Here is a 12,176-nt window from a genome sequence, read left to right as displayed (position 1 = left end):
TACCAAACCCAGACATTATTTTCCTCAGCAGATGGCAAGACGATGAAAGCGCTACAGGGCCGCGGTGACGCGGGCAGCAAGTACCTTACTGTCCAGCTTCTTCATGGTGACCAAGTCCAGGCTCTTGAGCGAGTGTCCGGTGGGAGCAATGAAATACAGGCAGGCGTGGATCCGCGTGTCGTGGTAGTTGAACAGGGATCTCTTGATCTTCAGCTCTTCCTGCAGGTAGGCTTCGAACTGTGCGTCGATGTATTCTACTATAGGCTTGTAGCTGGAGGGAGAAGGCACAGAGAAAAGCAGGGAATTGGCTGCTGGGACCACACGGGGCACTGATGGACACTCAGGAAGCTTCAAGGGAGCTCTGTATGGTACAGGACAAGTGCTGCTTTTAGGACCCTCCCCACCAACCTCCTTCACAAGGATGCATTTCCACTTGGTGCACAGCCCTTGATTTTAGGTGCATGGAAACCACATGAGACTGCCACCCTGAAAAACTTAAACATGAAGTCATGACCTACCCCCTAGCTTGTCCAAACTCTCATCATCTTAAAAAAGGGAAGGGAGAGTCACAAGGTAAGAGGGATTTTTGAGAAACTGAAGCCTGTGAGCAAAGCTCAGAAGACAACTGCACCATTCATGGACTTAGATAGGACCATCTTGCTGGACAAAAAGCAGCTTATGCAGTGTAACATGGCCTTATTCAAATGAACTGTTTGTGCTTCTGGAAAGAAAACTGTTCCATGTGTTCCCCCTCCACCAAGGCCAGCTTCGTGGCTATCACTAGGTGGGTCTGTAAAATGACTGCTGCTCTGGGTTCTTGGCTTATGGAAATTCTGTCTCGGACCATGAGACACTGAAAACCTCAGAGAGACATGGAAAGAAAGCAGTAAGGCCTCACAGTGGAAGAAATATGAGAGAAAGCCCCGTAAAAACAGTGGAGCAAAGGAACCCTCAAACTGGAGGACAGAGCAAATCGCACCCACCACAGCCAGATGTGCCAGGACACAGCAGGAGAACGAAAGCTCTCCCTAAGCCCTGCTGCCCTGGGCCTGCCCTTCTCTCCACAGGGTTAGGCAGCAGCAGCACCACTTGTGGGATCGGGAAACACCCCCAGAAGAGCCCACAGAGGGAGGCCCTGGAGACCTCAGAGCTCATGAGCACCGGGATTTGTCTCCCTGCAGAGCTCGGTTTACCTGTCATCCTTGTTGATCTGATCTCCAAACCCCACCGTGTCCACAATGGTCAGCTTCAGACGGACGTTGCTCTCCTGGAGCTCGTAACTCCGGGCTTTCAACCTCACGCCGGGCTCGTTGTGCGTGGCGGGCTCGCTCTCGAACTTGGTGTTGAACAGAGTGTCCATCAGCGTTGATTTGCCGATGCCAGTTTCACCTGAGAGGACAGAGCAAGCGTCAGCACGGCGCCACTGCTCTCCCTCGCCTCTTTCTCTGGCACCTTCACCAGGTTAAGGAGTTATTCCACTTGGGTAGCAGTGGAATTAGGCTACGTCGCTAAGCAAGATAATCCCTGCGGGAACAGATGTCTTCAGAGACAGTCCCCATCTTTACCAGTGCCCCAGGACTGACCCAGGAACTTTCTTCATGGTAGCAACTTGTAAATTCTCTTAACTCCGTGTATGATTGCCTGATTTTTGTTTCAGCCTTTTTAAGGCAGCTTTGTTGCTCAAGATCATCCAAAACCCATAGTGCAACTTAAGACAGTAAAAATCTAAGACAGATAAATAGTTCTTAAAAAAAAAAAAGGTGGCACACTGCTTAAATACCAACTTTTTAAACTCTTAGTTTCCCTAATCCCCATTGCAATTAGTAACACGGATGAAAGCATTAGCCTAAATCCCATTTTTCAGTCAAAAGTGTTTGTTTAGCAATTACACTCTCTCCAACAGCTATTGCTACCCATGCTGTGAGCAGGGGTGGGATGAGGCAGCTCACATGGAAAGCCAAGTCCTACACTGATGGAACTGATGGCACAGACAGAAGCTTCATGGCTGAAGCTGTGAATTTTTGGGAGCTCCTGATGTGAACTGCTGCATTCTATGCCAGATAGGCTCTGCAGCATTTCACATCCCAATTACAAGTCTCACATTACAACACTGAAGTTAATTGGGTCCTCTCTCGAATCACAGTTTTAAACAATGATTTTTTTTTTTTCAAGGGTGAGATTTCTGTTCCTTGGCCAACTGCAGCAGTTTGTGTGAAACTTTAATATGGGCTGAAAATTGGAGGTCGAGCACATTTCACAAGAAAAGAAGAGGTGGATCAAATTGCTAATGGAGACATATTAAGTCACGCTAAGAAAGGCATATTTACTGCAAGAGAGAAAGGCAATTAATTTATGCCATTTTGATCAAAGAGCTGCCTGCTAATCAGGCTGTTCCCTGCTGGATTGAAATGGTTTCATGCTGCTATGAGAGTCACGTGAGGCTTGGGAGCTCGAGTGTGCAGAAGTGCAACTACTCTCTTATCTCCTCCTTTCACACGCAAAGCTACAGAGAGGAGTCGAGATTTTTGCCAGATTTCTTTTCAGGCAGCTCACAGAAATTCTCAATTTGCTGTAGAAAAACCACAGTCAGAGGGTTGTGGGGTTTTCCCAGCTAATTAATGTAACTAATTAGAAGGGACAATACTCCCCTCTTGGAGGCTTAAATGAACAATGAATGGAAAGATGATGCTTGCAGCCTGCAGTGCCAAGCTAAGAGAAAAACCCAGCAGTTTTGTCCATTTACAGAACCAGATTCTGGGTTCACTGACAAGCCAAAGCTGGCTTGGCTCACAGCTCCCTGGGGCTGAGCAATGGATTTCCAACTGCGGAGTATCCACAGAGCACCGAGACAGCAGCTACCTCCCCACAGCCAAGAGAAGATGCTGCCTCCTCATATTTCACCCTCTGAACAATTTGGGAAAAGTAACTGAGGCTGTTAAACCAACTTGCAGATTAAATACAGCAGAGGACAGGTGACAGGCTTTGTTCTCCAGTACATCATGTGGAGACTAAAAATGGCATCGTTTCCAAGCGGAGAAACTAAGAATCTAAGGAGATAGGCAAACCCTGGAAGGGAAGGAATGCAATTTGGTGAGAAACAGCCTCCACACCCAACCCAGAGAAAAGCAGATTTAAGTTCACATCCTTCTGAAAATACATTTAGCTCCCAAGTTCACTCAGTTTCCTTACAGACAGCCTTTGGGGGAAGCAGAACCGCTGAATGATCAAAGGGATAGATTTTAACAGCCAGCAGTCTCCATGCTTTGACTCAGGGGACCGGGGCAGGGAAAGGGGAAAGAGGAATACTAGATTTCAACGTGGAGCAGCTTCCCTCCAGTACAGTCTGCACTGGCTCAGCCCTGCCCTGGGCAGAGGGAGAAGGTGACAATGTGGGGCCGTGTCCCCAAGGCCCCAGCAGGGTGACCTACCCACGCACAGGATGTTGAAGCAGAAGCCTTGAGACGTTGACTTGTTGACCAGCTGGTCCGGGAGGCTGTCGAAGCCCACGTGGCCGGACAGGGACAGGTTCCTGAGGTCATCGTTCTGTAAGACCCAGAAGAGAAGCATTTAGCAGGGTTGCAATATCCCTGTCAGGCAAGGAGCCCTGCCAGAACTGCATTAAGGACACAGGATCCATGCCTTAGGTTTCCCTCCCAAAAGTGCTCTCCTTTTCCTTCTATCCATCTCTGCCGTGGGGCTCAGGAGCTAAAATGTCCCCGACCCCAAGGAGGCAAACACCACCACACTGGTTCTCCATGCCTGTCACCAATAAACCATGATTCTTTACCAATCTGCAACACCCAAATGCTGCTTCTGAGGCCCCAGCATTCCATATCCCTAGGGTTATCATAGGATTATTTGGGCAGACTCTGAAAAAGCCAGTGGAACACAATCAGAGCTGTGAGCTGACCAGTTCCTGTTTAGTTGGTGAATCAGCTGAGGCTGCCTCCTTTGTGTCCACTGCACAGCTACACAGCAGAAACCAGCCAGCCTTCCACTCCAGAACTTCCCCAGCAGCATGGGAAACTGCCCACACTTCCCAGTGAGGCTGGCTCTCTCAAGAAGTACACTGAGGAGTGACACAGGTTGTGATATGGCTTGCTATTCCTGACAGACACAGGGGAGCAGAGGGCCAAGGTGGTGCTTTCCTTGGCTCAGTGTGCCAAAGGGAAGCAGCAGCTCTCAGACCTGCTCTGTCCTCCCAGGACTACAAGGGAAATGCCAACATCCTTGCCCTTTTCCTGCAACCCTTCAGCATGGCCACAGCAGGACACAGCTCAGAGAGCAACTGTGCCACTAGAGCCAGCTAAAACTCTTTCCAGCTCCTCCAGGCTTTGACAGGAAGGGAATAAAGCGAGCACGCTGCTCTGCCATGCCTTGCTTTACAAATAACCTCATCTGACACGAGGTGAGGAAGCAGGGCACCGTTCCCAGTGTTTCCTGTGCCACCTCTGCATGCCCTCAGCAGGAAAAGAAGCCAGGCCAGGCTGCCCAGAGGTGCCAGTCACCCCTCCTGACCCGCTCTCCTCCTTGGCTGCTCAAGATGACAACATCCAACAGCCCAAAGCTGCTCCGTGGAGAGCAAGGGAGCAGCGCAGACCTCGCATAAGGGAGGTTTGTAACAACCCCCAGACTGTGTTTGGGACCTTCCCACAGCAGCTGCATGACAATCCACAGAGAAGCTTGGAAAAACAAGCCAGCCCAGTTACTTCTTCCTTGGCCACAGTTATGGCAAGGTCCTGAGCACAGCAAAACAAGCAAACAAAACAAGTCCCACAAACTTGGTAGACCCAGAGCAGCTCTGCTGTTAGTTCAGAACACTTTTCTCCAAAAGTTTGTTGTCCTTAATTTTGAAAATACCAACCTTTCTCCAAACCCTTCCCAATGGAGTCACTCCACCAAGGCCACAATAAATTACAGTCGTGGGCAGCTTCAGCCTGGTTTAAAGATGCTGGAAGCACCAGCTTCTTCCCACAAAAATCAGTGGGCTTTGGACCAGACATGGACAACTCTTTGGCTGTTAAGAATCAAAAGCAGAGGAAGACTTCACAATTGCTGCACAATTGCTGAGCAGCTCCATTTCCCTCCACAAAACATAAGGGACCAGCCACCAACTGCAGGGAGAAACGAGTTACATCTGGGCTGAGTGTTGAGGAAAATCAACTCAGACCTAAAGAAACACAAAAATTCCCTGAGAAAAGCGACATCTCCAAGTGAAAATGTCTCAGTCTGTGCCAGGAGTCTGGGCAAAGGGCTCCTTTCTGCCATGCTGACACACAGAGCCTGGCACCTGTGCTAGATACCTGAGCCTTCTCTTAGAATCTCAACCAGGCTTGTCTGTAGGTAAAAATGCCAATTTACCAGTCTGTTCACCTCCATCCCTTAAGATTAAGGTGATTAAGAGATGCCACCTCCTTCACTCAGGCTGGGTAAAGGAAAACCACCCAGAAAGAACGCCACCTCACTCACCCACAAAAGGGATTCCCCTGGAAAAGGCCCTGGGATTGATGCATGATGTGAATGGGTTAAATTAAATGTTTGTAACATTACTATTTCTAAAAACACCGCTGGGCTTGGGTTTATGATCAAGTGAAGGGAGCTGGGAGCAGATCCCGGAAAGCACTAAGTGCCCGTGACTCACAGCTTTCACACAAAGTGGTGGGTGTTGAACATCTCCCAGCACAGCACCAGTATCTCTTTCCCTGATATATTTTGGGAAAGCAAGTACTGCCTCATCATCAGTTGCTCAGCAGGAAGAGGAGTTAGACTCATCTCTTGCATCTGTGTCAGTTATTTTTGCTGCAGACCTTCTCTGGTTTATTTCCCTCCCCTTGCTTCTTTTTTTTTTTTTTTCCCTGCAAGTGGCAAACATCAACAGTGGAATAAACAAAAACCATCTCTGCGTTTTGCAATGCCAAGTATTTTTCACAGGCTGTACTGCACAACAGGAGACAAGAGTAGCCTGATATCTGCTCAAAACATCAAAACACTGGTGAAAAGATCTGAGGCCTGAGGCACAGGCAGAGATGAAACACAAACCCAAGAATCCGCCTCCCTCAGCGTTCCCAGGATCCCCAGCGCATCTCCCTGAGTAGAGCAGACACAAAATAGCTGCAGCTCTGCACAAGGCCCACAGATAGACATTTCGGAGGAGGCAGGAGAGACAAAGGAACTTAGATTTCTTCATCTCTCCTCCACACACAAAGCAAGCCAGCTCTGCAGTATGCAGATGCCCTTGGGAAGCTGACACATTTTTGGGGGAGCTGCAGGCTGCTTCTCCCCAGAGCAAAGAGGTGCACACGCCGCATAACCACTCGGCACTGCAGCCAGGCCTCTGCTCTCGCTTTCACCTCTTCAAGGGGATAGCTTCATCCTCAAGGAAAGGAAAGGATAGCTTCATCATCTCTGCTGGAGAGCAACAAGCCTGATTGCTCAGGGTATCAGCAGCAGAGCAGGCAAGTGATTCACGCTTTCGGTCTGGCAGAACACAAGTGTAACAACAAGGGGATGCTAAGTGAGATGGCCCTGCCTCTCCAGCTGTGAACTGCCATGAGTCCTTGGGCTGGGTTTGATCCCAACTGAGTCATCCCACCAAGAACTGCTCTGCCTGAAGAGCAGGCCAAGGCTGACATGGCTCCTGCTCCACCCCGGAGCCCCTGGTGCACCAACAAGGCACGGGAATGCTACAGGCGAGGGTTTATTCCTCCTGCCACGTGGCTCCTCTTCCAGAGGAAGCCAGAGGTGCTGCTCAGGTGCTTCAGCCCAAGTGGAAAAACATCTCATCACCCTGCCTCACTGCCTTCTCCCATCCCTCATTTCCCCTCAGATGAACAGAGCTCAGACCAACTCCTCCCTTTGTCCAGCACAGCACCTGACCATCCTGCTGCACTAAAACAATTCCTCAGGAGTCACTCACAGAAACACAGTCCTGGGAGGTGCCTTGGGAACCACAGACAAAGGGCAGTGTCTGAAGCACTGACCTCTCACAAGCACATTAAAGGAGTAACTGTTGGAAAGCATCTCTCCTTGCTCCCAGCTTCAGGATCCATGGACAAGATGAGCAGGAGTAAAGCTGCAGCTCCACAGATTCCTGCAGAGATCAGCCAGTCTGCACCAGATGTGCTGCTAGACTTGGGTGTCTGGATGTTCTCACATGCTGGAGAGCTTAAGACATCCCAAAAGCAGTCTGTATTTTTAAACTCTTCCTCAAGGCAGTCACGTCTCCTTTACTGAACCCCGCATTACAGGGCGTCGTTTCCCTCCCTCTTCCCATGGCATCCACGAGCAGGAAGTGATTCTGAATGCTTACCCCTACAAAAACTAGGGAGTAACGTGAACAAATAAGTGCTTGTTTCTTGGGAAAGATGCTGATCACTCCTCTTTGCAGAGAGCCCTACAAGGCATCCCACAGTCCATGTTTGTTAGATCAACAACAATCTTGGAGCTGCTGTTATCACAGCTGCTGGTTTGCACTGCAGCAGGGGAAGGGAAGGGGTAAGTTAAGCAGAGACAAGCCCCCAGAGGCACATCAAATACTACCTACCATTGCTTTATATCAAGAGATTGATTGTCAGGAACCCACATCCCACCACTCTTCATTTTAAGGGGGTAAAAACGCCTTGCAAAAGACAAGAACGGGTTTGCAGTCTCAGAACCCTGTCAAGGCTCTTTTAGATCTATTTTCACACATAACTCCTGGTGGCTATGGTTTCACAGGTCAAGCAATGCTCTGGTGGATGCTCTGTGGCAAACAGTGGGTTTGGCTGGACAGGAACCAGTGAAGCTATATGAAACAATTCAGCTGATGAGGCACGTGCAAGGAGAGTCAGTTCATTCCTCCCAAGCCCCAGTGGCTTGGCAGAGCCAGCAGGAATCAAGAGGAGGTTATTCTCCTCACTGGAGTCAGGAACAGTACGTCTGTGTGTGGATGGGGAGCTGGAGATAAAGGTGGGTCTCGTGTCGCTCCTCCAGAGGCAGCACAAAGCAGAGCTGAGTCCTTAGCCTTCCAAAAGGGTAGTCTGGCAGCTAATAGGAAATAAAGCAAAGTTGCTCCTCTCCTAGGCAGCAAAAAAGCCCCACTCCCAAAAGGCCAAGGAGCGAGTTCCACAAGGATATTTATTGTCCCAGTCTCCAGTCTGCTCTCCTCATTCAGGACTTAACCATGATGGCAGCTATTCCCCAACCCAAGCAAGCTCCTGGCTGAGCCCCTTTTGCTTTAAGGCTGCTGGCAAAACATTCCCCTCGGGCCCCTCCCGGCCCACTGCTGCTGGTGGCTGGGGGTCAGCTTCACACGGCCTCCCAAGAGTTAAAGAAAACAAAAATGAGCCTCAAATTCAAGAGGGGAAAAGGGCTGGTATGCAAAATATTGAGCTCAACCCCAAATATGAACCAAGTGTTTAGTTATTTGAGGCCCCACAACTTAGGAGGCACCTTTAAGAAATTCTAAAAGCTTTTATTGTTGTCAGCAGCTCAGACCAGCAACATTTTTGACCCATTACTAGGTCAAATCATCTTAGATGCTGCATCCAAAGCCAGGGACCTCAGGGAGAGTTTAGTCTGCTCAGATAAAAAAGCAGCTCAGGCAAGAGCAGGAGCACAGAAGCAAAGAGTAGTCAGCAAGTGACAGATCTATCCCTCTCCCAGAGTTAAACCCAAGAGCTGATGTCCTTGCCAGCAGGACACCAAGCTTTCCCAGTGCCTGTGCCAGAGCCAAGCTCCCTGTTCCTTTTAACAGCACCATAATTCCGCTCCCCTTCCTTATACAGGGTTAAGGGGTGGCCAAACCCTTAACTGTTGGATAAATGAACTCAGGAATAGTATGGGGAGAACATGGAAAGCAAGAACAACTCCCTTCCCCTCCTTGGCATGCAGGGATGCCAGAAGAAAAGGGCTGACAGCAACCAATCAGTTAATCAGTTCATCAAGAGAGGAAGGACTTCTTGGCTGTTGTTTCAGGGGAAGATAACCATCAGTGTCACCAGTAGAGGAGGGGGAGTTCCTGGCTCCACGCTGCTGCTGGCAGGCTGCAGGCTCGGGCAAATGTCTGCACAAGCTCCTCAAGTCTGGGAGGTCCTTCGTTGTTTTTCTTCCCCCTTTTCCCCCACCAGGGAGAGCAGACCCCTGTGGAAGGCATGCTCTCATGCTGTACTTTAATGTGTCAATCAAGCCATGAAGATCTGTGGCTCCCTCCCTGCCACCAGCCCACCAGTGACTCACTGCTGCAGCTATTGTCCCCGAGGGATGGACTGCAGGAAACTGCCTTGATCTTCCTGGATAAAAGCTGGCACCAGCTGCAGCTGCTCAGAGACACACAGCTCCTCACCAGTCCCCTGCCCCAGCCCTCCAGCAACACCTACCACAATAGCAAGGAGCCAGGTCTCTACTCCCAGTAACAGGGAAGTTATGCCACAGCTGGCTCCCTTGCTCATTAAACAGGGAGGTCACAGGGAATACAGAAAGGCTCTCCCTGAATATACTGGATTTTCCTCATAATCCCCAAGAATCAGGACGGCAGAAAAGGTGATTTTGGGGGAGGAAGGCTGGAAGCCAACTTGACCAACAAAGCACTGGGCAGCAGCAGATGGGGAAGGGCAGGTGTGGGACTCATGCTGCTCCCCCTCGCAGAAAACACTGCTCTCCAGATAAAACCTCTGGGAAATCAGCAGCCAAAGGAGGCTCCCACTGAGAACAAGCAAGGGGTTCCCCCAAGCAGATGCCCCCAGAGACTTGGGTGATGCTGGACACGCTTCCATGGGCGCAGGAAACAACACACAGGAGCTCTCTCTGGGGCTGGCCCCCAAAATGAAGGGCAGGATGACAGAGGGAAGAGTGAGCAGGCATCACAAGCTGGCCCCTGCTCAGGTGCAGCCCACACACAGAGGAAAAGCCAGTGTGCCCCAATTCAAGTGCCCCCAAGCTGCCACAGGGGATGGGAAGCACAAGGCCCTGCTCCAGGGACACGCAGCACCAAATATCCTGGTTCCCAGTGCAAGGACGGGCTTCCTGCAGTCCACCAAGGCACCGAGCCTCCGGGGCAGGCTGGAGGGGAAGAGAGGAGAACTGCTTACATTGGCAAGCTGCAGGAACTCGGCAGGAGCATGGAGGGAAAAGGATACAGTTGCATTCTTCTGGAAAGAGGGAAGTCAGCAAAATCTGACAATTCAGGAGGGGCTGCAGAGAGTGGGAACGAGCATTTGTCTTCAGGCAAAATGTTTGGCTAAAGGTCAGCACAAGCTCAGAGCACTCACGGTTCCATGTATGCCAAGAATTGACATAAAAGACATTTCCCTCCATAGGTTTCCAAAAACCACGGACCTTTCTATTTGGAGGAAAAGTGACTAATGCTTCTAACAGCCCCTGATGTCACAAACTGCTAACCAGCAAAAGAAAAAAAAGCTGGACTTTGGGGATGATAAGGACCATATGTGCATTCCAGCAAAGCTTGTAAACTCACTGAAGGGGGGGGGGGGGAAAAAAAAAGAAAAAAGGAGAGAGGAAGGAAGGGAAAAAAAGAAAAAAAAGACATAATGTGACAAACAAGAATGAAGACCATCCAAAGGCAGAGCCCAATGAGAACCAGATGCTCTCTGCTTCTCTGGCCAATCTCTCTCCTGACAGCAGGACGACGTGCAACTGCCTCTGACCGCCAGTGTGAGGCCGAGGGAATAAAATGGGAGCTGCTGCTCATTCTCATTCCAGCTCCCCACACCGACCGCTCCAGCCCTGCTCCAGAGGACAGCACGCAGGTTACTGTGATTCCCCTGCCCTTGGTCTAATGCAGTGCCACATGCAGGGAAAGGCAAGCCTACCCCTTTGAGCATCCCCAGGCAGGCACAGAAGAGAGGGCGGGAGCTTCCTTCAGGTGAGCCCTGAAACGCCGCGACACCCAAGCCAGGCTGTGCCTGACACCAGCGAGGACCAGAGAAAGTCCAGGCTTAGTTAGACTTGAGAATGTGTCACCTTCAGAGTTAAAAACAACTCTGATGGGAAGGACAGAAACTAGCTGGGACACACCAGGAGGACATGTTGCTATACAGCCATGTCTCTCAGTTCTTTGCCATTTTCAAGCCCTTCTGGCTGCACAGCCCCACACCACCACTGATACTGGCACAGTCCAGCAAGGCAGCAGAGAGGAAAAACCCAACAGCCATTTCCTTCTGTATTTCACTGTCATGCACTTAAAATAGCCTTGGAACAGCTGCACCATGGGCGATTAAGTCATTGGATCTATACTCTGCTCAAAGCTGGAGGCACAGCCCGACATGGGACCCGACACAGAGGGAAGGGTGGTACATGAACTCAGCAAGATCCCAGTCACACCCACAGAGAGGAGGGAGCTCTCTGGGACACTGCCCCCAGGCACAAAAAAGGTAGAATTAAGACAAAGCTGGCAACAGAGCAGCTGACCCCATTGCCAGGTTTTCCTTCAACCTTCCCCAGGCTTGCACCAACTCCAGTCCAGTTAGGGCTGTGCACACAACCAGAGCAGAAGAGGGATTTTTGAGAAAGGAAAGCAGCCCAAAGGGCTTGCTTGCAAAGCTGTAACAAGGCAGCACTGTTCCAATACCTGACTCAAATTAAGGGCCTCTGGGACACAAAAAGCAGCAGCTTTCCTTGAGGTGGCGAAGGCACAGCCCAGCAGGGCTGCCTCGCAGTTCCTTAACCCCATGTGTTCCTTCCCAAAAAGCTGCAGCCATACATCAAGGGCGTGTTTTGTCAGCTCCTATTCAACAAGCCCCAGGACTGGAAGGTGCCCCAGATCGTGCTCTGGATAATTAATTATCCCTGGGACTCACAAGCAGGATCCATGTAAATACAGTGCCCTGCTGGCTTGCTGGGGTGGGGGACACACTGACAGTGTCTGCACAGACCCAGCTCCCAAGCAGGGCACTGGAGCTATCAAAGCACACAGCTTCAGAACATTTATTTACCACTTCTCCTGATTCTGGACTAAAGAGTTCACATGTATCACAGCAGCTCTCCTCACACCTAAATCCTGAGGTAACACCGATGTACATACACATGTGGCTTATCCCATGCCCAGGTACCACAGCAGTGAGTATAAACAGGCCCTAACCTCAAACTAATCATCACCCAGCTCCTTGAAAAGGGCTTTTAGAGTCCAAACAAAATGGGAATTCCACAGGGAAACTTCACTGGTCCAGCACTACCAAGGA

The 12,176-nt window shown here is 50.3% G+C and overlaps 1 protein-coding gene across 3 annotated transcripts in view; it reads right to left on the bottom strand.

Annotated features, from left to right (window-relative positions):
- SEPTIN11 (septin 11) overlaps positions 1 to 12,176 on the bottom strand; it is a 46,531-nt gene that overhangs the window by 20,045 nt on the left and 14,310 nt on the right. For all 3 annotated transcript variants that reach the window (XM_058838890.1, XM_058838888.1, XM_058838887.1), the window contains exons 2-4: positions 3,429 to 3,543; positions 1,194 to 1,389; positions 85 to 271 (exon numbers count right to left, since the gene is read on the bottom strand). In XM_058838890.1, coding sequence (XP_058694873.1) covers positions 85 to 271; positions 1,194 to 1,389; positions 3,429 to 3,543 — 498 coding nt within the window. The remainder of the gene's footprint in view (positions 1 to 84; positions 272 to 1,193; positions 1,390 to 3,428; positions 3,544 to 12,176) is intronic.

The sequence above is a fragment of the Poecile atricapillus genome, chromosome 4 (assembly GCF_030490865.1).
Source record: "Poecile atricapillus isolate bPoeAtr1 chromosome 4, bPoeAtr1.hap1, whole genome shotgun sequence".
In the NCBI taxonomy this organism is placed as follows: Eukaryota; Metazoa; Chordata; class Aves; order Passeriformes; family Paridae; genus Poecile; species Poecile atricapillus.
The sequence above is the reverse complement of the archived record's forward strand: the minus strand, read 5'-3'. Positions and strand labels throughout refer to the sequence as shown.